Source organism: Oryctolagus cuniculus, chromosome 18 (assembly GCF_964237555.1).
Source record: "Oryctolagus cuniculus chromosome 18, mOryCun1.1, whole genome shotgun sequence".
NCBI lineage: Eukaryota > Metazoa > Chordata > Mammalia > Lagomorpha > Leporidae > Oryctolagus > Oryctolagus cuniculus.
The window spans coordinates 13,624,064-13,649,073 of record NC_091449.1 but is presented as its reverse complement, the minus strand read 5'-3'; the positions used below and the strand labels follow the sequence as shown (position 1 = coordinate 13,649,073).

The window sequence follows — 25,010 nt, the reverse complement described above, 5'->3', positions numbered from 1 at the left end:
GTCCTTGGGCTGGGGCAGTACAAAGGCAAAATCTGCCCAGGTTCCTGGGTCCAGCCAATCAGCTCGCGGAGAACGGGCACGTCAGGGGTTGCTAGGGAGAAATCTCACAGACGAACGCTTTCTGGGCCCGCAGCTGGGCAGAGACAGACCCCTAAACTTCGATCTGGGACACACGCCAGGGAGAAGACGGGGAGTAGGGAAATGCGATGTCCCCTCTAGACCAACGCGGGGAGTGCTGCTTTAGGGTGAGCCAGTCGGACCATGGGGAGGACACACCTCGCAGAGCAGAGGTGTTTGTGGAAGAGTATTTGCAAAGCGCCGTGGGAGATAACCTGAGCGTGTCCTCCCAATGTTCCTCCTTCCTGCTTTTGAGGTCAGAAATCGCACCTGCCGGCTCAAGATCCGCTCTTCTCCCAGGCTCCGTCACTGCCGCCGCGGCCCCCTCTTGGCGTCCCTAACCCCGCCTCCAAGCCCGCTTTGACCCAATCCGAAGTCTCGACTCTGCCCCTCGACTCCTGACCAAATCCGTTCCTCCCGTCGGCCAAGCCCCCTCGGCACCGCCCCTTCCCACTTGCTCCGCCAATCGCTCGCCTTGGTCCCGCCCCTCCCGACTCAGCCCCTCTCACGCTACCAATCTGTGCCTCTCGTCCCGCCCCTTGCTCGCCGAGTCCACCAATCGCTCCCTTTGGGAAGCGTGGTCTGGTATCCCGCAGCCCTAGCGGGTCGCGCCGGAGGGGGGGAGGCGGAAGTGGCGGCGCCGGGCCCCGGGAGTAGGAAGGAGCCGGGGCTGCAGCCGGAGCGGAGCCGCTGCCAGCCGAGGAGCAGGCGCGGCCGCGGCGCCATATTGCGGCCCTCAGCGGCCGCGACCGAGTCATGGCCGAGACCTACGGTGAGGGCGGTGGGTTGAAGCAGGGGTCGGGGTCTGGGCCCAGAGAGGATGCGGCCTGTGGGAATGGGGCGGGGCTTTACATGTCAGGGGGCGGGGTCAGGTGCTGTGGGGGCAGGGCCTAAGCGGAGACTGGGAGGGGTTTAGTGGATTGGGGCTGAGCTTCATAGGTTCGGGTGGAGCCTTGGGTCTGATGTGTGGATTACAGGGGTTGGGGCGGGATTGGAGGGAGCCGGGGTTGACGGGTTCGGGGAAGGCTGTGGGGGGAGAGGCGGGCCTTGAGGTGTCGGGGTGGAGCCTGAGTGGATGGGGCGGGGCTGACTGAATGGCAGGGGTCTGAGAGACAACCCCGAGGAGAAGCTCTGTCCCCTGGGGCTGATCTGGGTTGAGAGGTCAGAAATGAGGGGTTGGGGATGGGTTATCTTCGAGGTAGGAGCGGGGCTTAAGCTGGACAGTAGGGCAGGGTTCCGGGCCGGGAAGTCGAAGCAGCGTGTGTGTGGGTGGGGGGAGCAGGGCTTACAGACCTTGCAGAGCTCTGGTCCGGGACTCCGAGGAAGCCCTGTGCATTCCACAGGTGCAGGAAAGCAGGGAACAAGGGCAGAGATCCCGAGGCAGGGCCCCTTGCCGTTCTTCGGGAGTAGAATGAAGGCCTGGGGCTGTGGAGCAGTACATGGGTCAGAAGTGGCCGGAAGGGAAGTCAAGAGTCAAGAGGGGCAGGAACTGAGCCCGAGGCTTCTGCGATGGGAGAGCTAAGATCCTGGACTCCAGAGCCCTTTGGCCCGGGTTTGATCTCAGCTCTGCCAATGGATGCTGGCATACCAGTTAGCCTCTCTGGCCTTAGCTTCCTCATCTGGGAAATGGGTATAAGTATCCCTCCCTCTTTGAGTTTTCCTGAGGGATTCAGCGCGATGTTCATACAAGTAAAGGCCTTTAGACTTGTGCCGGGCCCAGGGAAGCATAAGAGGGACCTGTTACTGTTGGCGTCTGTGGCTCTGTCTCTGCCCCTAACTGCGATGGTCTTTTGGTTTCCGTCCTTTTCCCTGTGGACATCCTCGGTTTTCTCTCCATCTGCTCAGACTTCCTCTTCAAATTCCTGGTGATCGGCAGTGCGGGAACTGGCAAATCATGTCTCCTTCATCAGTTCATCGAGAATAAGTGTGAGTTTCTGGCAGTGGTCCTGGGAGCACTGAACGTGGGCCTGGCGTGGGCGGGTGGGCAGGGCTGGCCACAAGGACGCTCCCAAATGCTGGCTTCCTGGTCCCTGCCATGGTGGATGTACTTTGCTAGACTGTGTCACCCCAGCAATGAGAATGGCTTGGTGGAGTCGGGGGGGGGGGGCTTGGAAGATGGGGGTCCTCTGAGCTTCTGCACTGCCTCCTCTCTCCCTCCCGCCTCCAGTCAAACAGGACTCCAACCACACGATCGGCGTGGAGTTTGGATCCCGGGTGGTCAATGTGGGTGGGAAGACAGTGAAGCTACAGATCTGGGACACGGCCGGCCAGGAGCGGTTTCGGTAGGTGGGCGGGGCTCTCGGGAGTGTGTGAGGGGGTAGAGACTGGGGGAGCACGGAAGCAGGGCCCTGAGCAGGCAGGGAGAGAGCAGTGGACAGGCTGGGGTTAGCAGCCAAGGGAGAGGGAGCCCTGGGGGTGGGAGTGAGGGGTGGCGACCCAGAGAGAGTCCAAGGAGGGAAGAGATGGGGAAACTGGATGGGTGTGGTGGGAGAGATGGAGATGGCTGGGTAATGGGAGAGAGGGGCGCAGAGCGTTCAGCACAGGTCGGTCCTCAGGCAGAGCCTGCGTGCTGATAGACGCAGAGACGGAGGGCAGGGCTGGCCACTCCCTGGATCAGTGTGGTCTCGGGGTGACACTCAGCAGCTGCTAGTTCAACACTCGGGGGTGCGGTGGAGGAGACGGGTGGGTGACGCGGAAGGCTCCATACCTGTTTGTGGGGTGACGGTGTGGCTCCCAGAGGGCCCCAGGCTGGTGAGACAGGAGAAGGCAGAGTTGGCCACCCTGGGAAGGGGGCTCCACCAGACTCAGCAGGAGAGAGGGACAGGGGGTGTTGCTTTGCACTTGGCTGGGGCCGGGGGAGGGAAGATGCTGAATGAATGAACAAATGGATGGGAAGGCAGGGGTGAGGATTGGAGGACCAGAGCGAGAGAGACAAAGACACACCCAAAAGACAGAGAGAGGAACAGACCCTTTGGGGAGATATAGAAAGACGGGACTCAGAGACAGGGAGAGCTCAGACAGAGGCAGGCAGATGGACAGCTAAATAAGAGACGCTGTGTGGTCGCCAGCCCAAGGCCAGGCGTTAGGGATGGCCAGCAGTGAAGGGGGGGGCCTCTGAACCACCAGTCTTTCTCTGCAGAGGGGGGCAGTGTCGGGGCAGACCCCAGCCTTGGGGGTGACTGGGTCCCCCTGGCCCCACAGGTCGGTGACCCGGAGTTACTACCGAGGGGCGGCGGGAGCCCTGCTGGTGTATGACATCACCAGGTGGGTGCACGGAGTGGGCGGGGCCGGGGGGGCCCAGGCAGCCCCTTTCCCACGCTACTCCCTCCTCTGCTGCTTCTCCACAGCCGGGAGACGTACAACTCGCTGGCCGCCTGGCTGACCGACGCCCGCACTCTGGCCAGCCCCAATATCGTGGTCATCCTCTGTGGGAACAAGAAAGACCTGGACCCTGAGCGTGAGGTCACTTTCCTGGAGGCCTCCCGCTTTGCCCAGGAGAACGGTGAGGGCCAGGCAGAAGGCAGGCAGTGGCGTGGCTGTGCCCAGCCTGGGAACGTAGAAGTCAGAGGTCCGGGTTCCGATCCCGGTGTTGCCACATGTGGGCTGTGTGAGTGCTCTGGTCCTCAGGCTTCCCCCTCCGGAAAGTGGGGTCACACTGTGACTGTTGTGCTGGCTAAGGGGGGCGTTCACGGGTGGCACAGGTGGGTCCCTGATGGATGTTGGCTGCCCAGGTTTCAGCAGTGGGCCTGGGTGATGGCCCTGGTGACAGGCCCACTTAGCGAAGAAGGGAGATGGGGCAGGGCGTGGACAGGGGAAAAGGCAGCCGTGCTGGGGCTAGTGAGTTGGTGGGAAGTGGCTTGAAGATCCTGCATGGGCAAACCATGCGTGTCTGCAGGCGTGGCATCTGCCCGTGGCCCCAGCTTGCAGCCTCCAGGTTTAGGAGCAGCTTTGCCACCAGCGAGACCTGGCTTTAGATCCTGGCCGTACCTTCCTTCACTGGGAAGCCTTGTCACGGGGCTGACGGGTGGCCTCTGATGGACCTGGGCCCCTGCTAGGTGCTGCTGGGGACACAGCCATGAACACAGCCCTGGCCCCTGCCCTCAGGGGGCGCTCTGTCCAATGGGTGAAGGGGGAGGGGAGACAGACCCTTTTCCAGACAGTGACAGCCCACGAGGTCAGGGTTGGATGGGGTCTTGGGGCTGGGCTGGGAGACACACAGGGGACTATGGGGGCTCAGAGGAGGTGCACCTGACCCAGCCTGGGATGCCAGGAAGGCTTTTGGGAGCGGGGCTGTAGGAGTTGAGCTCTGGCGGGGAGGGGGTGACGGGGATGGGGAGGATACCTTCCTGGCAGGGGGGACCGCATGTGCAGATCTGGGGTGGAGGGCCGAGGCCCTGACCGGCAGCGTCCGCCCCACAGAGCTGATGTTCTTGGAAACGAGCGCACTCACGGGCGAGAACGTGGAGGAGGCCTTCCTGAAGTGCGCCCGCACCATCCTCAACAAGATCGACTCAGGTGAGGCCCCGGTGGACTCCCGCAGGCGTGGTGGCCAGGACCCGGGCCTCAGGGGACCCATTGCGATCTCTCCGCTCTCGCAGGCGAGCTGGACCCCGAGAGGATGGGCTCAGGCATCCAGTATGGCGACGCCTCACTTCGCCAGCTGCGGCAGCCACGGAGCGCCCAGGCCGTGACCCCTCAGCCCTGTGGCTGCTGAGACCTGCGGAGCCAGGTGGGATGCTGGGGGCTCGTGGAGGCAGGGGCCGGGGGCTTCCTGGGAAGAGGGAGCCAGAACAGAGAAACAGAACGACGCAAAACCACACGTGGCAGAGGAATATCTGCCAGCCCCGGGCCACTGCCGGCTCTGCCCTGGATGGGCCCCCTCACCAGTCCCAGGCGCAGGCGCAGGCGCAGGCGCAGTTCTGTATTCCCAAGGCATGGAACACAGCAGTGGATGGGACAAAAACAACCCTCCCTGCCCCGTGGAGTCCAAAGTCTTGGGAGGAGACGGACAATACACAGGCGTGTAAGTGTGCCAGGTAGCAGTTAGGGTATTCCGTCCCGTCAGGCCGAGGGGTCTGGCAGCTGGACGAGGCCGGTCGCAGACAGGACGCTGAGGGGAGCCTCACTGGGAAGGTGCCGTTGGAGCAAAGACCTGAAGGAGGGAGGGCAGGAGCCCTGTGGGCTCTGGGGGCAAGAGTGTCCGGCAGTGAGAACAGCAAGTGCAAAGGCCCTGAGGTGGGACGTGCCTGGCACAAATGAGGAAGGCCAAGGCGGCCAGTGTGGCCATGGTGTGTTAGGGGGCAGGGGTGTAGCAGGAGGTGAGGTTGAGGGTAGTGAGAAGCAGGATCAGTCAGGGCCTGAGGCCATGGGGAGGGCTCTGACCTAAACCCTGTATGCGATGGGAGTCATGAGGTCATGGGAGGTGGCTTTTTTTAAAGATTTATTTTATTTATTTGAAAGGCAGAGTTACAGAGGAGAGAAAGGGAGAGATAGAGAGCACTCTTCCATCCACTGATTGACTCTTCAAATAGTCACAATGGCGAAGGAGGGGCCAGGCTGAAGCCAGGAGCCAGGAGCTTCATCCAGGTCTCCTACATGGGTGCAGGGGTCCAAGGACTTGGGCCATCTTCCACTGCTTTCCCTGCATTAGCAGGGAGCTGGCTAGATTGGAAGTGGAGCAGCAAGCAGGGACTTGAACCTGTGCCCATATGGGATGCTGGTTTTGCAGGCAGTGGCTTAACTTACTACGTTACAGCACCGGTCCCCCGGGAGGCTTCTGAGTATAGCCGAGGGATGGGGGTTGCCTTCGGTGTCCACTGGGTCCTTGAGATGGCACATGGAGGAGACCATGAGGGGCTGTGGTTGCCAGCATACCAGTGAAGGGGCTGCTGCAAAGTGACAGCATGCGACAGCGGACAGGATGGGGACATGAGGGGCAGAGGAGGGCCGGGTATCCTTCCTGACCTCCGTCTCCAGCCTCATCTCTTGGGTCTTTCTAAAACACTGCCCCTCCTTTTTTTTTTTTTTTTTTTTCCTTTTAAATATTTGTTTATTATTTGAAAGGCAGAGTTACAGAGGGGGACAGAGAGAGAGAGAGAGAGAGAGAGGCCTTCTATCCTCTGGTTTGCTCCCCAGATGCCTGCAATGGCCAGTGTTGGGCCGATCCGAAGCCAGGAGCCAGGAGCTTCCTCGGGGTCTCCCTCATGGGTGCAGGGGCCCAAGGACTTGGGCTGTGTTCTACTGCTTTTCCAGGCCATAGCAGAGAGCTGGATTGGAAGTGGAGCAGCTGGGACCCGAACTTGGCACCCATATGGGATGCTGGTGCCGCAGGCAGAGGTTTAGCCTACTATGCCACAGCACCGGTTCCTTCCCTCCCTTTTAAAACCACCCACGGCTCCTGGGGTCCTGGGGTCACAGCCGCAGCTCTTTAGCCTGGTGTCTGACCCCCTGAAGGGACTGCCCCAGCCTCAGTTTGCGCCCCTTCCACCCCTTGCACTCTCCCCACCTCGTGGGTCACTGTAGCCACATAGAAGTTCCTGTCCCCGGGCCCTCGCTCGCCCATGCTGAGCCCTCTGCCTAGGGCACTGTTCCTCCCCTCTTCCTGGGGCAGCACCTCCTCTGCGCAAGCCTCGTTTGTTCTGCAGCCTCCTTTATTTGTTCATTTAGATTTACTTACCGCTTTATGTGCTTAGATTTATTTATTTATTTGAAAAGGACAGTAATAGGGAGAGACACAGAGACCTTCCACCTTCTGGGTCACTGGTCCTCAAATGCCTGGAACTCCATCCGGGTCTCCCAAGTGGGTGGCAGGAGCCCAAGCACTTCAGCCATCTTCTGCTGCCTTGCCAGGCACATCAGCAGGGAGCTGGATCAGAAGTGGAGCGGGCCGGGACTTGAACTGGCACTCATGTGATACCGAGATAGCAGGTGGTGGCTTCACCCACCATGTCCCAACACCGCCCCCTCTCCAAACTCCTTGACAGGCATGTGAAACGCACAGGCTTGGGCCCTGCCCTCGCCTCTCCAGGTGTAGTTGTGTTTCCTGCCCTCACCCCTCCAGGTGTAGGTGTGTTTTCTGCATTCACCCCTCCAGATGTAGGTGTTTCCTGCCCTCAACTCCAGGTGTAGGTGTGTTTTCTGCCCTCACCTCCCCAGGTGTAGGTGTGTTTCCTGTGTTCACCTCCCCAGGTGTAGGTGTGTTTCCTGTCCTCACCTCCCCAGGTGTAGGTGTGTTTCCTGTCCTCACCTCCCCAGGTGTAGGTGTGTGTCCTGTGTTCACCTCCCCAGGTGTAGTTGTGTTTCCTGTGTTCACCTCCCCAGGTGTAGGTGTGTTTCCTGCCCTCACCTCTCCAGGTGTAGTTGTGTTTCCTGTGTTCACCCCTCCAGGTGTAGGTGTGTTTCCTGTGTTCACCTCTCCAGGTGTAGTTGTGTTTCCTGTGTTCACCCCTCCAGGTGTAGGTGTGTTTCCTGTGTTCACCCCTCCAGGTGTAGGTGTGTTTCCTGTGTTCACCTCCCCAGGTGTAGGTGTGTTTCCTGCGTTCACCCCTCCAGGTGTAGGTGTGTTTCCTGTGTTCACTTCCCTAGGTGTAGGTGTATTTCCTTTGTTCACCTCTCCAGGTGTAGGTGTGTTTCCTGTCCTCACCCCTCCAGGTGTAGGTGTGTTTCCTGTCCTCACCCCTCCAGGTGTAGGTGTGTTTCCTGCCCTCACCTCCCCAGGTGTAGGTGTGTTTCCTGTGTTCACCTCCTCAGGTGTAGGTGTGTTTCCTGTGTTCACCTCCCCAGGTGTAGGTGTGATTCCTATGTTCACCCCTCCAGGTATAGGTGTGTTTCCTGCCCTCACCTCTCCAGGTATAGGTGTGTTTCCTGCCCTCACCCCTCCAGGTATAGGTGTGTTTCCTGTGTTCACCCCTCCAGGTGTAGGTGTGTTTCCTGTGTTCACTTCCCTAGGTGTAGGTGTATTTCCTTTGTTCACCTCTCCAGGTGTAGGTGTGTTTCCTGTCCTCACCCCTCCAGGTGTAGGTGTGTTTCCTGTGTTCACCCCCCCAGGTGTAGGTGTGTTTCCTGTGTTCACCTCCCCAGGTGTAGGTGTGATTCCTGTGTTCACCCCTCCAGGTATAGGTGTGTTTCCTGCCCTCACCTCTCCAGGTATAGGTGTGTTTCCTGCCCTCACCCCTCCAGGTATAGGTGTGTTTCCTGTGTTCACCCCTACAGGTATAGGTGTTTTTCCTGCCATCACCTCTCCAGGTATAGTTGTGTTTCCTGTGTTCACCCCTCCAGGTGTAGGTGTGTTTCCTGTGTTCACTTCCCTAGGTGTAGGTGTATTTCCTTTGTTCACCTCTCCAGGTGTAGGTGTGTTTCCTGTGTTCACCTCCTCAGGTGTAGGTGTGCTTCCTGTCACTTCTCCCAGGTTTACTTCGTGCCCAGCCCTCTCCCAGCCACTGGCAGCTCTGGGGCCGTTGGGGAAAGTGGTCCAGGTTTCCCAATGGAATAGGTGTGATACTTGAGAGAGCTGGAGGGGTCACAGATGAGGCATTTGGACAGTGCCGCATTATCCTTTGCACCTGCTGTGCCTGCGCCTCCCTTTCCTCTGTAACCTGAGGGTCGTAGTAGTAGCTGCCAACTATGTGTTGAGATTAAAGAAGTTCATTCACGTGAAGTGCTTAGAGTAGGCCCACTGGCCCAATTTGTTTTTTTTTTTTTTTTTTTTTTTTTTTTTTGACAGGCAGAGTGGACAGTGAGAGAGAGAGACAGAGAGAAAGGTCTTCCTTTGCCGTTGGTTCACCCTCTAATGGCCGCCGCGGCCAGCGCGCTGCGGCCGGCGCACCGCGCTGATCTGATGGCAGGAGCCAGGAGCCAGGTGCTTTTCCTGGTCTCCCATGGGGTGCAGGGCCCAAGCACCTGGGCCATCCTCCACTGCACTCCCTGGCCACAGCAGAGAGCTGGCCTGGAAGAGGGGCAACCGGGACAGAATCCGGCGCCCCGACCGGGACTAGAACCCGGTGTGCCGGCGCCGCTAGGCGGAGGATTAGCCTAGTGAGCCGCGGCGCCGGCCCCACTGGCCCAATTTGAATGAGGGATCTCTGCCGTTTTTCTTCTGACTCTGGACTACACAGAGATGCATGGGCGGGGGTTCCCCACACCACCAGGGCCGACATGGTCCGCGTTAGTGTTTGCCCACGGTGGATCACGCGTGGTAAGGCAGTGCTTTTACAGGTCTCACTGACTGCAGCCTGCAGGAGGAAGTCAGTTTCTATAGTCGCACCCACATATAAAGCATGTTTTTCTCTTAGCAGCATTCTTTTTTTTAAATTGAAATTCACACAACATAATTCACATAACATGAATGTCGTGACTGCGAAGCGTACAATTGAGTACATTCAAGGGTTGTATCACCACCACCTCTGTCTGGTTCTGGAACATTTCCAAAAACTCCATGCCCACCAAGCAGGCCCTCCTCATCTCCCCAGCCCCTGGCAGCCATCAGCCTGCCTTCTGTGTCTGTTATTACACACGACACACTCAGGCCTTTTCTATTTCATTCTGTTTGAATGAAAACTGGCCGAGGCCTGTCCAACCATCACCCCCCGCTGCACACAGGGCTGCATGCTGCAATCCCATGGGGAGCTGTAGAGGGTACAGACGCCCCGGAAACTCACCCCTGAGATTCCAAGAGCATCTGGGGCTTTCTAGAAGCTGCCAGGTACTGCTCTATTCAGCCAAAGCAAGAGCCACAGACCATTGGGTCTCTCTAGCTTGGAAAACACTGCAGTGAGCCTCAGAGCCAGGACATGGAGGGGGGCACAGTGATGCAAAGGTGGGAACGTGTTTAGACATTGAAATGTGCCTTGACAGACAGCTCTGCGAGGCAGGCAAACAGGGAGATGCAACATTACCTGCAGAGGAGAAACCGGAAGGCAGACAAACTGTAGAAATTCTGGAAGAAAGAGAAGGGCTTGGACAGCTGGACCTAGATCGGGGGGAAGGATACCCAGAAATGAGAGCGAGAGAGAACACAGCTGGGCTGACCCAGCCCCCTCCAGGTCACGACGCCTTTCTCTTTCAGCTCACCTGTTCTCCAGGACCAGCCCTGTCCTTCTGGCTGGGGCCCACGTCCGGGCCCTAGGAAGCCGTGTCCCAGCTGCCCTGGCCCCAGAGAAGCTGCCCCGCCACCTGTCCCCCTTCCCTGGCCTGGTGGGGCCTGGCTTTGGGGCAAGACTGAGCCACGGGGGAAGGGGGAACCTGTACCTGCTGCTGCTTCCTCTGTCTTGGCTAACCTCTGTCCCCCCCGGATCCCTAACCACACCCCAAGAGCTCCCAAAGCCTGAGACCAGGGCCATTCGGCCCCCAGTCCCCGCCTGGCCCTGCTGTTGCGAGTACGTGTTATTTATTACCTGGAGGCCTGTCCCTTCCTCTCCCGACCCCCATAAAGCATTGTTTACACCTGTGCCTTGGCCTCCATCATTTGGGGACGGTGGGGAGACAGAAGAGCTGGCCGGTGAAAGAGTGGTGTGTCGTGGTGTTTGGGATCCGTGTTTCTGGGTTGGACAGGGTGAGGGGTACACCAGGGCACACCACGACTGGGGTGCTTCAGACACTAAGTGTGACCATGTGTGCAACACTGCAAGTCCCTGTGTTGTGGCCTGTGTATGGGTGTTCCCAGTACCTGTGTGGAGGAACATGTGGAGCAGAGTGCTGCTGGTGAGTGTGACGCTGTCGCACGTGACTGCTGCATGTCCTTGTGGTGGAGTTGTTTGGGACACCAAGGCCAAGGAAGGGGAATGTGGACCTATGGGTGGCCCCGGGGCTGTGCTTGTTTTCACCCAGGCGTGATGGATGCCGGGAAGTCCAAGGCAGTGACTCATTACTGTGTGTGCACTTGTGCACGTGTGCTGCTGCAGCTCCGTGTGTGGTGTATGTTTGGCTCCTCCCCATACACCTGTGTGTGCTCCTGAACACTGTGGGCCTTTGTCCAACCCTGACTCATGCGTTCTTGATACCAGTGGTATCTCCTTGTGCCAGGTGAATGCCTGACACCTCCAGGAAACCCGATAGCCATAGGTGCATCCCCCAGAGGGTACAACTGGGCTGCACACTGCCCTCCGGACCCCTCAGAGGCCTGAGCCTTCGCGGAGCCCGGGGCGATGGCCCAGGGGGCGGGGCATTCAAATAGCCTGATTTGCAAAGCCCTCCCAGGCAGGTCTTTGAATATTCAGAGAGGCGAGGCTGGCCATGCAAATGTCTTCTCTGCGGAGCCTTCCCAGGCTGCTTTACTGTGACTCCTGCAATTGTCCCGCGGGGTCAAAGCCAACGTGACGCATCCCTTCCAGTCTCTAGCACGGCGCGCACTCATCTCCCTCCGTTATAAAAAGCACTTGTGTAAATTACTGACGTGCAAATTTACATACGTTTCCCAGGGCGCAGCCATTTCCCAGTATCTCATCCCGCTCCTGGAGTTGCGAGGAGTCTCCCACGTAAATAAGTCATTTGCATGCCGCTCCCCACCCGCCTACTCGTCACCCGCAGCGCTTGCGGCTCCGAGGGAGTGGGCTGGTCCATGTAGATTACCTCATTTACATGCTCCTCCCACATAGTCGTTTTAACAGGCTCAGAAACGCCCCCTCCCCGTCCAGCTCTGTGTCTCCGCCTACCTGGAGGGGCGGAGCTTAGGATGCAAATGAGCTCGTAAGGGCCGCGGACCCGCTTCGCCTTTCTGGACACGGGCGTTCTGAGTTTCCTCGCCCCGCCCCCTGCGGCTCGCGCTTGCGCACGCGCCGTCTCCTCCGCTCGCCCCGTGGTCACGTGCCCTCCGGGCGAGGCGGGGGCGGAGCGTCGCGGGGGGTGGGGGCGGGGTATGGCGCGCTGTGCGGCGCAGGGCGGCTGGCACAAACGGCGGCGCCGAGGCCGGAGGAAAAAGCTCGGTGAGGAGGTCGCGGGGAGATGAGGGGGTGGAGAGGAGAAGGGGGCCCGGGTCGGGGCGCGGGCGCGGGCCGGTCGCGTGTGGGGGCGCGAGCCGGGAAACGCTGCGGCGGCCCGCGGCGCCCGGGGAGGGGGAGGGGAGGCGGTGGGGGTGGGGTGGGGGAGGAAACGCGCGCGGGGCACGTTGGGTGCCGGCCGTTGGGGGGCGGGGTGGGCGCTGGGCGCGCGCGCCGTGGGGGAGAGGCCGGGCGCGGGCGGCGCGGGGTCCGAGCGGCCCCTGGGCCTCGGCTCTGACGCTCCCGGGGGCCAGGGCCCGCACCAAGGGGGTTTGTGAGGGGGCGCTTTTCCTTTGGTCCCGTAGCCGGGGGCCTGCGTCCTGTCGCGGCGGACCCCGCTCCCGCGTCCGCCTTCCCCCAGTCTCGGGACCTCCCTTCCGTCTGGGTGTGTGCCGGCCCCCAGCAGGCTTCCTCCGGCCCGGCCCCGGCCGACCCCACCGCGCGTCCCGTCCGGCCGCCTCGGGCCCTTCCTCCCAGCTTCCCTCCGGTCTGATTTCTGCCCCTGGGCCCCCAGTTCTCTTTGTCTCTGGACTCCCCGGTTTCCTCTGCCTGTGGCCCCCCTCCTCCCAGCTCGGACTTTCTGGCTCCCCTTCTGTCTTGTCCGCAGACCCCCGCATCTCTCCCGAGCCGCCAGGCCGGTCCCTCCCCCTCCCACTCCTGTTCTGTGTCAGGCCCCGTCCCTCTTGGCCTGTCTGGATACTCACTTGTCGCCACCCAGCCTCCCCCGCTGCCCCCCAACTCGCTCTCAGGCTGTGGGGGTCCCGGAGCCCCATCTTCCGCCCTACGGTTTCTACTTGGCCGCACCTGTCTCGCCGCCTCTCCAGCTCCCGTCTCATCTCTCTATGTCTCTCTCCAGCCATCCTGACGGGCCCCTTCCCAAGCCCCTAGGGACAACCGTGGACCTGGGGACCAGCGTGCACCTCCAGGGCCTAAGAAGAACCCCCGCTGCCTGTGCTGCCTCGCCCTGCCCCACGCCAGGCCCAGCGGCCTCCGGCTGCGTCAAGTGGAGGAGGCGGAGGAGGTGGAGGAGGGTGGCACCATGGGCCCGGGCCGTGCCCTCCATGCCCGGGGGATGAAGACGCTGCTGCCATGGACAGCCCGTGCCAGCCGCAGCCCCTGAGTCAGGCTCTCCCTCAGTTGCCAGGGCCTGTGTCAGAGCCATCGGAGCCTGGCCGCGCCAGGATGGGAGTGGAGAGTTACCTGTCCTGCCCCCTGCTACCCTCCTACCATTGCCCAGGAGCGCCTGGGGAGGCCTCGGTGGGGAGTGGGACCCCCAGAGCCACCGCCACCTCCACCACTGCCAGCCCGCTACGGGAGGGCTTGGGCGCGCAGGATGGTGGCGAGCTGTGGCCGCTGCGGAGTGAGGGTGCCGCCGCGCTGGTCACCAAGGGGTGCCAGCGGCTGGCAGCCCAGGGTGCCCGACCTGAGGCCCCCAAACGGAAATGGGCAGAGGATGGGGGGGATGCCCCCTCGCCCGGCAAGCGGCCGTGGGCCCGGCAAGAGAACCAGGAGGCAGAGGGGGAGGGTGGCGTGGGCTGCAGCGGCGGCGGCGGGGAGCCAAGCGCCCGGCGGAGGGAGGAGGCTCTGCCCTCTGCGCCCGAGCGCCTGGCCCTGGACTACATTGTGCCCTGCATGCGGTACTACGGCATCTGCGTGAAAGACAGCTTCCTGGGGGCGGCGCTGGGGGGCCTCGTGCTGGCCGAGGTGGAGGCCCTGAAGCGCGGCGGGCGCCTGCGGGATGGGCAGCTGGTGAGCCAGCGAGCTATCCCGCCGCGCAGCATCCGCGGGGACCAGATCGCCTGGGTGGAAGGCCACGAGCCGGGCTGCCGAAGCATCGGGGCCCTCATGGCGCACGTGGACGCCGTCATCCGCCACTGCGCCGGGCGGCTGGGCAGCTACGTCATCAATGGGCGCACCAAGGTAAGGCCAGCGGGCGCGTTCGTAGAGGGGCTTCGCCGAGCTGTGGTGGTTGGGTGCTTAGGGCGCTGGGCGCGGTGGGGCGGGAGATGGGCTTCTGGGCTCAGAGGTGTGGGCAGCTTTGACAACGCGCGTGCACTCGCTTGTGTGGACGCTGGGGTCTGTCTTGTGGGCCTTGCTTTGTGCACCGGTAAGCTGGGGCTTTGGCCTGGAGCCCCAGTGATTTTCCCCCCTGCCCTTCCCAGGATTCTGTTGAAGAATCTGATGAGAGCTGCTGACATTCTCTCAGCCCCGCACCGCGGGTGGACTGTGTTTTGTCTGTCAGGGAGAATGGGCAGCACAGACAGGCACCCGCTTCTTCCTCTGTCCTCCTGCACTTGGCTGTCGTCTTTCCTGTCCTCCTGTCCTTCCGTCTGGCTGGCCTGTCCAGTCCATCCTGTCCCCCAGGCAGAAGCAGGAGAGGAAGATGACAGTGAGGAGTGAGCCTTGAGGGGGCCTGGCTGAGCACCTGGGCCTGGGCCGCCTCGTGTGTTTACTGAGGTGTCTGGGCCCGGTAGCCTTTCCCTCGCCTCTGTGCCCTGCTTCGTGTGCTGGAGTCCTCTGTCCTGCCCTCGCTCACCCAGGCCCTCTCTGGTCTCCTGCCCCTCTGTGTCTCTGCTTGGTCCCCTTCCCTCTTTTCCATATCGAGTAGTAGTTGTTAGTCTTTTTTTGGAACCTGGGTTTTTTGGGACTCTGCCAAAAGCGACTCTCCTTGGAAAAAGCGCTCATTTGGTTGGAGTTCATGGGCAGGTGTCAGGGCCTCACAGGCTTCTGGTTGCCCATTCAAGAGCCTGAGGTCAGGAGCCCTGCACAAGACAGTTACCCTGATGGGGTTTGCACCTCTCTTCATGGAAGAGGGTGAGGGCCCCGGGCTTGAGGCCCAGGCCCCAGGGGCTGTCCTCTGCCCACCGTCAGCAGCCTGCACGGCTGATCCCTCCTCCCTCTGTCAGATCCCACCTTGGTTCTGCCACTGTGTGCCTTTCCTCTCAGGCTGGAGCTGGCTTGGGGAGCAGGGCTCCCCCGGGGCCACGGCCTGTTTCCGCCCCGCCCCAGCTGGAACGGGTCCTACTTCCCTGTGCCTCCCGTTACTGGATCACTCCGGAGCCAGCGCCGCCCCTCCCTGGGCTTGGCTCCTGTGTAGGCGAGATCAGCGTGGCCTCCTTGGCTCGGCACCTTCACCCCTTGCAGGAAGGAGGTTGGGGCCCCGGGCTGGGGGCCAGGGAAGGGGTCTTGAAGAACCGAGTAGCCCAGGGCAGGGCACTGCTCTGGGCATTTGCTCACCCACAGAATAGGAAAACCAAGTCAAGTACCCAGCTAGTCTGTGGCAGGTTGGGAGGGGACGAGGTTGAGGATTGCTCCCCCTGTGGTGCCCCCGGCTCTGACCTGGATCTCCTTGGGGACTGAACCCTTGCTAGGATTGAGCAGAGGGAGTTGTTGGGACTTCTTCAAGCCCTAGGTGACATTTATTGCCCTGGCGAGCTGAGAACAGCCGGGCTGTGGATTCAGCCCGGTCACTGCAGTTCCTCTCGAGACAGCAACCCCAGAGGGCAGCTTTTGCATTCCCTCCCTGTGCCCTGGGGCAAGGCTGGGAGCTGCTGAGGTAGTGGCAGTGGCAGTGGGGACAGGCTCAGCGTCCCTGAGTCCTGCTGCTTCTGCCTGCTCGCTTGACCCACATGTGGGAGAGAGCTGATTGTGCTGGCAGGAAGGGCCACCAGGGGACCCCAGGGAGGGCTTAATTGGCCCATTTAAGGGCAGCTTGGTGGTGGGCCTTGCCAACATTGGCTCGGAATCTGCTTGTCACCTGCAGGGGTGTGTGTGGGTGATAGGGCTCTGGGCAGGTTGTCACCCATGGCCTGTGTCGTCTCCTGGCTCTGATCCCACCTGCTTTCTCCCTGAGATGGAAGGGGTGGAGAGCAGGTTTTCCCGTCACTTCTGTTGTCCCTGGGGACTGAAGCTTTCCCTCCTGAAGGGAGGAAGTAGATGACTCCCTGGGCCCAGGGAGTGCTTATCCCTCTAGGTGTGTCTGTTGGGGGAAGGGCAGGTTCCTGTTTCTGTGCCCAGCCTTCATGCGTGATCCTGCCTGTGTGAAGCTTCGTGTGAGGCTCCCTGGGGCTGCTGGGAAGGAGGGAACCGGAGGGGCGCTGGGGAGACAGACCTGACCCCAGGGACTTCACGGGGCTGGCTTTCAGACCAACACCGGGTAAACAGGGTACCGCTGCTGATTTCACATTGAGAGGAGTAGAGCAGACAACAAGTACTCCAGGCAGCCTTGACCTGTGTCCTGAACAGCAAGGAGCGTGGGGAAGAATGCGGCAGGCAGGTGCAAAGGCCTTGAGGTGGGCGTAGCTCGGCCTGCTGAGGCTCCGGGCACCGTGGTGGGGACAGCGTGAGGTTGGTGGCCCTGGAGACTGTGATCTGGCATTTGCATTTTCTCAGGATGCAGTGGAGAGCTGGGAACCAAGGTCTTTAGCTGTAGTGTGGGGGTAGATTGTGGGGAAGAGGGTACAGTACTGGGCATAGTCTCTAGTTGGATTCCTAACTGGGGATACCTTGCCCATCTAGAATCAGTGACTTACTGATTCCAGGCCACCGTGGCCACAGCCACAGCCTCTCCTTCCAGGGAGATGTTTGCTGAGAGTGCTTACCCATCTGCAGAGCCCTCCCTCCTGCAGGTGTGGGCGGCAGGCTTTGTCCTGGGGCCTTCTCGGCACCCCGTTAGTGCCAGAGAAGGCCTTCGATGGCCACAGGCTTCCTGAAGTCTGCCTGGAGAACCCAGCGTTGGTTCCGTGGTGAATCAAGTGCACATTTTTTTAAAAGGTAGTATTTATGTATTTTTAAAGATTTATTTATTTAAAAGGCAGAGTTACAGAGAGGCAGAGAGAGAGAGATCGATCTTCCATCCTGTGGTTCACTCCCCAGATGGCCACAACAGCTAGAGCTGTGCCAATCGGAAGCCAGGAGCCTGGAGCTTCTTCTGGGTCTCCCATACAGGTGCAGGGGCCCAAGGACCTGGGCCATCTTCTTCTTTCCCAAGCCATAGCAGAGAGCCTGCTCGGAAGTGGAGCAGCTGGGACTCAAACCAGCGTACATATGGGATGCCGGCACCGCAGGAGGCGGCTTTACCTGCATGCCACGGCGCCAGCCCCTCAAGTGCACATGTTTAATGCAGAAAAGTTTAAAACACGCTGGGTCAGCCATCCTGAGTCAACCTGTCGGCCCTGAAGTGCTTCACAGGCCTCGTGTCTGCTGGCCGACGCTGGTCTGTCCCCTGGTGAATGTTCATCTTGGGACTGTCTTGCTGGGCCTGGTCCATAGGTGTAGCTTGGTGGGGAGGGGTCAAGGCAGGTGGTCTCTGGCTAGCAAGACACTCAGGGTCTTCCTGCCAGTCCCCTTACTGGCATTCCGCCTCATCCAGCCCTCCTAGAGGCCTTGGGCGAGGGCTGAGATGGGTGGGGCTCGCGCATTCTCCCTCCCTCTCTCATGGCGTTTCAGCCTGTGCTGAGGTTCTGCACGGGGCAGTGCTTTGCTGAGTTCCTTCCCAGACGTTTGTTGTCCACTTGGGAAGGAGCTGCGAGCTCTGCTTCAGGGATGAGAACCCCGAGACAGGATGTGGAGTCATCTGCCTGAGGTCATGACAGCAGAGACGCGAACCTGGGAACTGGGTGTGCAGAAGTGCCCCTTTTTAACACCTGCCACCTTTTTGTCAGCATCCCAGTATTAGCAAACTTCCCCGGGCCCTGGCTGCAGCATGGGCAGGGATTATGGTTGCAGAGCCAAAAACCCTGCAGCCAGACCTGTGCACACAGGAGCAAGGCCGGAGTGCGTGCTAGCAGTTAGCTGGGTGCTTGTCCTCAGGCGATAATGCTAGTGCTGTAAACAGGTATTTTCTAAGCTCCATTTTACAGGTGAGGCAGTTGAGGCCCATGAGGTGATGGGATTATCCAGAGTTACCCAGCAGGTTGTCCTTGGAGTTGGGGTTAGATCTCACTTTATAGTCATACTCTAGGTTTCAGTTCCTTTTCAAAGGTGATGGGACAGATAAATGATTTCATGGGATTCTTTGTAGTCAGAGGAAGTGGTTCTTAGCATTGCTGCCCATTGGAATTAGCTGGGGAACCTTTAAAAAAATCCAGGCTCTCCTTTAGACAAGGCTAGTAGCCTTTCTGAGGGTGAGCAGACCTGGGCATCAGGGTCTCAGATCCCCAGGGGATTCCTGTCTGCAGCCAGGGGATGCCACGGTGTTCTAGGGCTGTGGGGCCACGTCGCTGCACACCTGAACACTCGGAAACTGGTTTTACTTTACTAAAATGTCTGAGGTGGGGTTGAGGTATCGAAAAACTTAAACCCTTAGTTGTTCACAGAGCCCAACCTGGGTGTGTATGTATTCACTGGCCCTGGGGATCTACTGGGGACATGGGCTCTTGAGGCAGACTTGTGGGTAGGGCTCTTGGGGCTGGACCCTTGGACTCCAGAAGCCGGGCAGGGAGGGGTGAGCCAGGAGGCAATGGCTGCTTCCTGGAGATGTCCGTGCCTGGCCTCAGTAAACCCACCTCCTTCCATCCCTGCCAGGCCATGGTGGCGTGTTACCCAGGCAATGGGCTGGGGTACGTGAGGCACGTTGACAATCCCCACGGCGATGGGCGCTGCATCACCTGTATCTATTACCTGAATCAGAATTGGGACGTTAAGGTAGGGTGTGTGGGTGGCGTACACCCACTCCGTCTCCACTCCTGCTCACACTGGAGCGTTCTGTGCCTCTGCTCGATCCGCAGGGGGGCGGTGCTGTGTGCAGGCTTCCTGGGATGTGGCTCCTCCTCCTCTAGCAGACTGTGGTGGGAACCCCCCCTTCCTTTCCGGGAATGGTGCTGTCTGCCTAGCCCCACCCGATCTTGTAATGAGCACGCTCCCCCTTTTCCTGTCTTTAGTAGCTTCCTGTCCATCTCCATAGTGAGGCAGACTCTGGGCTGTCATTCACTGTAAGAGCCTGCGTGGTGGGTGGGACGGCAGTGTGCGGAGGCTGTGCACCCGGGTGGGCTCCGGGCAGGACTGGCACCTCAACCTGTGGCCTGCCCCCAGGTGCATGGCGGTCTGCTGCAGATTTTCCCTGAGGGTCGCCCTGTGGTAGCCAACATCGAGCCGCTCTTTGACCGCTTGCTCATTTTCTGGTCTGACCGGCGAAACCCCCACGAGGTGAAGCCAGCCTATGCCACCAGGTATGAGTCACACTCTGTGGCAGTGCCCAGGTGTTCCTTGTGCCAACAGAGTCTTCTCAGACCCCCAGGGTGACTGGGACAGGTGAAGGGCTGGGGGGAGCCCTGGGTGGGAGCTGAACCCAGTGGCTCAGAAGGGCAGGTTGAGAGCCATCACATACGGGGCTGGAATCGCGGAAAACTGATCACCTGCATTGGTTCCCAGGTACGCCATCACTGTCTGGTATTTCGATGCCAAGGAACGGGCAGCAGCCAAAGACAAGTATCAGCTAGGTACCTGCTCCCCTCCCTCGTGCCCTTCCCGTTACGTGTGCGCCTCGTCGGTGTCTTACTGCCTCCCACTGCTCCGTTCTTCGCTCTCCCTGGATGGAGCCTGTGTGCTCCGTGGCTCCACATCCTTGCCCTCTGTCCCTTTCCTGACGATTCACTGTCTTGTTCCTTCTCACCCTCAGCGGCAGGACAGAAAGGCGTCCAGGTTCCTGTGTCACAGCCGCCCACACCCACCTAGGACCAGCCCCGAAGCTGCATGGACAGCTTGCCCTGACTTCTGGAGAGCCCTGGGTCCTGCTGCAGCCCACCAGCCTCGGTGCCTGCTCCTTCCCCGCCACTGCTGCTTCTGACTTGGCTCTGTCCGATGTCGTGGACCAAGGAGGAGAGGCCTCTGCTGCCCCATCATGGGGGCTGGGGTTGCGACCTGGGCAGAGGCCAGCATTGGGAGCTGCCGCTGTTGAAAGCTGGGGCCTGGTTGTGTCCCCATTAGGTGTGAGAGCTAGGATGAGACATTGCCACCTTGCACCAGGACGCGGGATTTGGGGTTGGAGTGAGTCATGGCCTCTTGCTGGCAGAGCTTTGGGGGGGGGTATCCCCTAGTCCCCTCCCCCCACTCCTCCAGCCTGGAATGTGAAGTGACTCCCCAATACCTTTGGCCATGGCACCTCGGACTGGGCTGCTGGGGCAGGGGAAGGTGCCTGGGGGTGCATGGGTGTGGAAGTCCTGTCAGCCAAGAAATAAAGTTTACCTCAGAGCTGCACACGTCTGCCTCGCCCTGGGTCAGGAGACCTCCGGATGCAGTTAGGGGCTTTTATTGAGTGTGTGTGGCGGGGGACAGGCCTCCGCGGGCCACCAGGCGGAGCTGGAATACTGGGGGCACGTTGCCCAGGCCAGTGCACTGCGGGGTGAGGTCGATATTGGCCGGGCTCCCCACAGGGAGCAGGTGGAACCTTTGCAGGATGGCGGTAAGGAAGAGGAAGATCTCCGAGCGCGCCAGGCCTGCGCCCAGGCACATCCGCTTTCCTGGGGGTGCAGGAGCACAGTGAGGCCCTCCCCCTCCTCCCTGCCATGCACTTGGGACAGGCCAGGCCGGTCCTCTCCCTCCAGGCGCATACCCAGGGCAAAGGGCATGAAGGCATCGTTGCTTTGGAACTCTCCCTTGTCATCCAGGAAGTTGGTGGGGTTGAAGCAGTCCGGGTCCTTGAATTGGGTGGGGTCTCTGTGCGATGACGCAAGCAGAGGAATCACGAACGTGCCCTGGCGGGGTGTGCACAATGGGGTTACTCGCAGAGTTGGCGATCTGGCGCCCCTCCTGGTGCTGGGACCCTCTTCAAAGGCTCTCTTCCTGCTCCTGGAGCAGGATTGTGCGTCAGTGCCCTGCGCGCCCATTCCCTGCCTAAGGCGACCCCGCAGATCCCGGGGCTCGTGGGAACCTTGGGCAGGAAGTGGCCGTGCAGGTGGGCGTCGCGGGTGAGGGCGCGAGGCAGCCCCAGCGGGAGCACGCTGATGAAGCGCTGGATCTCGTGCAGCACGGCGTTAGTGTAGGGAAGGCGCGCGCGGTCCTCCAGGCGCGGGGCGTGCGCCCGACCTACCACGGCGTCCAGCTCCGCCTGCACCTTGGCTGGGGCCAGCTGAGGTGGTGAGCCGCGCACGCCCCGGACCCACGCCTCCACCCTGTCTTCCCCCCAGTGCCTTAGCTGGCAGACCTGCCACCTCTGGATACTTGACGAGAATGAGAAGCCCATAGCGCAGGGTGGTGCTGGTGGTCTCGGTGCCGCCGAAGAAAAGGTTATGTGTCGTCATCACCAGCGTCTCTCTCTGAAAATGGCTCTCCGGATCCTGCTGTTCCTGCGGGCAGAAGAAACTGGCGCTGCCTTGGGCCAGACACCTGCTGGTGGGCGGCATGAATAGGGTTTAGGGTAGCAGGGACCTGAACCTTATCCATCTGGGCGAGAAAGCAATCGATAAAATCGCGGGCGACTTCGGGCTGCCGCGTCTGCCGGTGCCGCTGGATTTGCTCGGAGATGAAGACCCGCAGCTCCGTGAAGTTTCCGAAGATTCGGTGGTGCGGGCCTGGGATCCAGTCCAGCAGGGAGGGGAAGATATTGTATATCTGGGCAGATGCGGATCCCAATATGACCTTGGAGAATGGACCTTGACTTTGATTTTGCAGGTTCTAGAGCTCATCAAAGAATCTAGGCCCCATTCCGGTGGGTACTGGCGGGAGAGCTTGGGGCCAGCCCCCTCACCTCGCCCCATCGGGAACTCATGATGCGAAAGTTGTCATGGAAGAGGTCCAGGAGCCGCCGGAACTCCGGGTCCGTGTAGCCATAGCGGTGCCCGAAGACCACGGAACAGATAACGTTGGCTACAGCGTTGTCCAGTAGCTGCCGGGGGTTGAGCGGGGCCCCTGGAAGGTGGGAACAGGGCGGGGCGGGGGGTCGGAACCCAGCCTCCGTGTGCTTTCCAGCTTTGTTCCACCCTAGGGCCCGCCCACCCCAGGCCCTTTGTTTTGTTTTCCCTGCTGCACCTGCGGTGGCTTGAAATTCATCAAGCAGACAAACTGCTTCCTCCAGGACGCGCTCCTCGATGGTCCGCGTCCCCACCCCGAACTCCTTCAGGGCCCCGAGGGTAAAATTGCGCAGGGTCCGCCAGCGCTGCCCATTGGAGAACAGGATACCTGCGGGGCGGGGCGGCAGGAGGGGGCGGGCCTGCGTTGGCCACGCCCCTGGGCCCCACCTCCCGGAGCCGGCTCTGGGATCCTTTGCTCTGCTCCCTCGCCCGGCTTGGTTGGCGGCTTTCTCCGCCTTGACCACGCCTTTGCTACTTTGATCCCTGCCTGGTGCGGGCTCTCTCTTAGGCTCTTACTGGCTGCACGAGGAAGCTGGGTTCCGTCCTAGGCTGATCGCCACCCGCGCTCTCTTAGGCCCCTCCGCGTCTGCCTGACTCCACCCTTTATGGGCCCGCCCTTCCACCTTGCACCGCAGTGGCCTCACCGTTTCTGCGAGTGAAGCGTTCAAAGACGGCCATGGCCCCGCGGCCGGAGAAGGTGTCCGCCTGCAGCACCAGCGCGTCCCGCAGTGCCGCGTAGCTGCACAGCACTACTGCAGGGCGCGGGCCCAGCCACACTGTGAACACCGGGCCCCAGCGGCCGGAGAGCTACAGGGAACCAGGGCTCAGCGGCTCCTGATCCCAGCTCCCCGACCCCTCTTCTTCTGAACCTTGAAGTCAGGCCCCCAACACCCTGCACCCGCAGAACCGGGCCCTCAGCCTTTGCCCCCCCACCTCGCTTTCTTTCTCCACCTGAATTAACCACCCCGGGCTCCTTGTCCATCACAGCCCAGGTGTTCAGGCCCACCAGCTGCACCCCCCACCCCAGTCTCCAGGAAGAACGGGGTCGGAGCCCTCAACTTAGTTCAGGGCACCAGCAGTCCTAGCTCCTGGCCCCACTTCCAGCACCCCAGGAATCTGTCCGGGCTACCTCCATGAGTGCACGGTCCAGGCGCCCAGACTCCAGCTGCAGCAAGTTTCCCAGCAGTGGGAGAGGTGTGGGCCCCGGAGGTAGGGGCCCCGGCGTCCGAGCGCGGCGCGTACCGCAGCCCCACCATGCCAGCGCCAGCACCAGCGCCAGGAGCAGCAGTGCTGTGACACAGGTGAGCATGCTGCCTGTGACCCTGTGTGCATCCCTTCATGCCTATTTGATTTCCACGGGGTCTTGGGCGGAGCAGGGGCGGAGAGCCCACGCGGGAGTGGTGGGTTCCCAGCTCCACCCCACCCCTCAAGCCATGCTGCTCTTAAGGCCTGGCTCCCCCTGGCTTGCCCATGCCTGCCTCAGCTTGCCCGTGTGTGCCTGGCAATTGGAGCACATGCATACGGCTGGCTGGTAGGGGTGCCCTCTTGAGCCCTAGCCCATCTGGCTGGCCCGTGGGCCTGTACGCGCAGTAGGCTGCCCACCTCTGCCTCCTGACGCCTCGGCACCCTCTAGAACCCCCCCACTCCGCCCCAGGCCCGGGACTCCCGGGGCCTCACACCTGAGCCCGTGCCGCTTGTTGCCCTGGGAACCCTGTGTGCTGCACCTGCCCTGCAGGGCCTGCGCAAACCCACCAGCCTCTTGGTGCCATCAGCCTGGGACTTCGTTTCTGGCCTTAGGACTGCTGGATGCCTTCCCCTAGGTTGGCCCCTGTGCCTTCAGACCCGGCCTTGACTCCTGCCATCTCTGCTCCCAGTTGAGCCCCGGATGTCCCACGTCCATGCCTCTGCACCCCTGGTCTCAAAGCCCCACAGTGGGCACCCCTAGCCGAGGGCAGGCAGGCTCAGGCCTCGGGTAGCCCAGACCCTAGAGGCCCAGGCCGGACCCGGGGTGGAGGTGGGGCTGAGCGGGATGTAGATTGTTATGGAATGCAGCCCGCCCTCCCTGCCTTGCCAGCGCCAGTGTTCCTCCAGGTGCCTGGCTCTGGGCCCAGCCTGGGGAGAAGTGGGGGCCACGCGGGGCCTGAGGAGGAGCTTGGTCAGGCAGCGTCTGCGTCTCCTCTCTCGGCGCTTCCCTCCTCTGATCCTGCTCCTCCGCCCCCGCACTGCGTCCCAGCTGCTGCTCTCCGGACTCCACTTCGCTGTCTTTGCCTCTGTTCATGTCTCTTTTTTTCAAGCACTGACTTATTTGTTAATGAATTTTCATTTTATTTGAAAGGCAGCAAGACAGAGAAAGACAGACATAGAAGACAGAGGTCCTTCCATCTGCTGGTTCACTCCCCGAATGGCTGCAATGACCAGGGTTGGGCCAATCCAAAGCCAGGAGCCAGGAGCTTCTTCCAGGTCTCCCACATGGGTGCAGAGGCCCAAGGACTTGGCCCGTCTTCTGCTGCTTTCCCAGGCCATAGCAGAGAGCTAGATTGGAAGTGGAGCAGCTGGGACTTGAACTGGTGCCCATAGGGGATGCCGGCACTGCAGGCGGCGGCTTTACCCACTACACCACAGCGCCGGCCCCTCCAAGTGGCATCTTAATGGCTCCGCCAAATGCCCACCCCTCTGTTTTCTGTCTCTCTCTAGTTCTCTCTGCCTCTTTCTGGCGGCAGGTCTTCCTTACCTTTCTGTGTCCAGGATCCTGGTGACTGGCAGGGCCGGGGCTCAGGGCCCGAGGTCAGAGGAGCTGACTCGGGGCGGCAGGGGTGCAGCGGGGTGCCCTTCTGGAATGCCAGCTCTTTAAGAGCAGATTTTGTCTTGTTTACATCTATTTCCAGCGCCTAGGATAGTGCGTGGCACACAGCAGGTGCACAAGGACGTGTCTGTGGAGTGACCGCACAGTTCTCCCTCAGATTTCTGTCTCTGACTCTGATTTGGTTACTCTCAGTCCCTCTACCTCCCTGTTTCTTTCTCTCTCGTCTCTCTTCATCTCTCTTCCTCTCTTCATTTCTTATTTTCTGAAAAATTTGCGAGGCAGAGAATTTGAGTGAGCGAGAGGGAGAACACTCTCATCTGCTGGTTCATT

The 25,010-nt window shown here is 60.9% G+C and overlaps 3 protein-coding genes across 14 annotated transcripts; 2 read left to right on the top strand and 1 right to left on the bottom strand.

Annotated features, from left to right (window-relative positions):
• Positions 1 to 129: 129 nt before the first annotated feature.
• Positions 130 to 10,962, top strand: RAB4B (RAB4B, member RAS oncogene family). Of its 4 annotated transcripts, none has more exons than XM_002722316.5 (8): positions 130 to 889; positions 1,963 to 2,043; positions 2,285 to 2,399; positions 3,319 to 3,381; positions 3,465 to 3,619; positions 4,537 to 4,632; positions 4,716 to 4,846; positions 10,181 to 10,562. In XM_002722316.5, the coding sequence occupies exons 1-7, from the start codon at positions 874 to 876 to the stop codon at positions 4,829 to 4,831; spliced, it is 642 nt and encodes a 213-aa protein (XP_002722362.1). In that variant the 5' UTR covers positions 130 to 873; the 3' UTR covers positions 4,832 to 4,846; positions 10,181 to 10,562. The 4 variants fall into 4 exon arrangements, with proteins under 4 accessions (XP_002722362.1, XP_017193731.1, XP_069918298.1 ...); XM_017338242.3 differs by having other exon boundaries at positions 10,158 to 10,562; XM_070062197.1 differs by lacking the exons at positions 3,319 to 3,381; positions 3,465 to 3,619 and having other exon boundaries at positions 10,181 to 10,962.
• Positions 10,963 to 11,931: 969 nt separating this feature from the next.
• Positions 11,932 to 20,285, top strand: EGLN2 (egl-9 family hypoxia inducible factor 2). 4 transcript variants are annotated; one of them, XM_051836421.2, is made up of 6 exons: positions 11,935 to 12,035; positions 12,946 to 14,009; positions 18,615 to 18,734; positions 19,122 to 19,258; positions 19,461 to 19,528; positions 19,708 to 20,285. In XM_051836421.2, the coding sequence occupies exons 2-6, from the start codon at positions 13,179 to 13,181 to the stop codon at positions 19,761 to 19,763; spliced, it is 1,212 nt and encodes a 403-aa protein (XP_051692381.1). In that variant the 5' UTR covers positions 11,935 to 12,035; positions 12,946 to 13,178; the 3' UTR covers positions 19,764 to 20,285. The 4 variants fall into 4 exon arrangements, with proteins under 4 accessions (XP_051692384.1, XP_051692381.1, XP_051692382.1 ...); XM_051836422.2 differs by lacking the exon at positions 11,935 to 12,035 and adding an exon at positions 12,257 to 12,474; XM_051836423.2 differs by lacking the exon at positions 11,935 to 12,035 and adding an exon at positions 12,257 to 12,576.
• On the bottom strand, positions 19,936 to 23,277 carry LOC100354078 (cytochrome P450 2F5). 6 transcript variants are annotated; one of them, XM_051836420.2, is made up of 9 exons: positions 23,007 to 23,273; positions 22,522 to 22,684; positions 22,056 to 22,205; positions 21,775 to 21,935; positions 21,456 to 21,665; positions 21,232 to 21,373; positions 20,959 to 21,146; positions 20,641 to 20,782; positions 19,936 to 20,548 (listed from the first exon to the last, which is right to left on the bottom strand). In XM_051836420.2, exons 1-9 carry the CDS (start codon positions 23,184 to 23,186, stop codon positions 20,337 to 20,339), a joined length of 1,548 nt encoding a protein of 515 aa, XP_051692380.1. In that variant the 5' UTR covers positions 23,187 to 23,273; the 3' UTR covers positions 19,936 to 20,336. The 6 variants fall into 6 exon arrangements, with proteins under 6 accessions (XP_051692380.1, XP_069918295.1, XP_069918294.1 ...); XM_070062194.1 differs by having other exon boundaries at positions 21,456 to 21,638; positions 23,007 to 23,272; XM_070062193.1 differs by having other exon boundaries at positions 21,462 to 21,665; positions 23,007 to 23,268.
• Between the last annotated feature and the right edge of the window lie 1,733 nt (positions 23,278 to 25,010).

Coding starts and splice junctions, on each gene's coding strand:
- LOC100354078 (XM_051836420.2), bottom strand. CDS start 23,186: ATGCTCACCTGTGTCACAGCACTGCTGCTCCTGGCGCTGGTGCTGGCG. Junction 21,666..21,774: donor TGAGTTCCCGATGGGGCGAG/GTGAGGGGGCTG, acceptor CCATTCTCCAAG/GTCATATTGGGATCCGCATC. Junction 20,783..20,958: donor ACGGCCACTTCCTGCCCAAG/GTTCCCACGAGC, acceptor ACACCCCGCCAG/GGCACGTTCGTGATTCCTCT.
- RAB4B (XM_070062197.1), top strand. Junction 4,633..4,715: donor CCTCAACAAGATCGACTCAG/GTGAGGCCCCGG, acceptor CCGCTCTCGCAG/GCGAGCTGGACCCCGAGAGG. Junction 4,847..10,180: donor GCTGAGACCTGCGGAGCCAG/GTGGGATGCTGG, acceptor TTTCTCTTTCAG/CTCACCTGTTCTCCAGGACC.
- EGLN2 (XM_051836421.2), top strand. CDS start 13,179: ATGGACAGCCCGTGCCAGCCGCAGCCCCTGAGTCAGGCTCTCCCTCAG. Junction 18,735..19,121: donor ATCAGAATTGGGACGTTAAG/GTAGGGTGTGTG, acceptor GCCTGCCCCCAG/GTGCATGGCGGTCTGCTGCA. Junction 19,529..19,707: donor CAAAGACAAGTATCAGCTAG/GTACCTGCTCCC, acceptor TCTCACCCTCAG/CGGCAGGACAGAAAGGCGTC.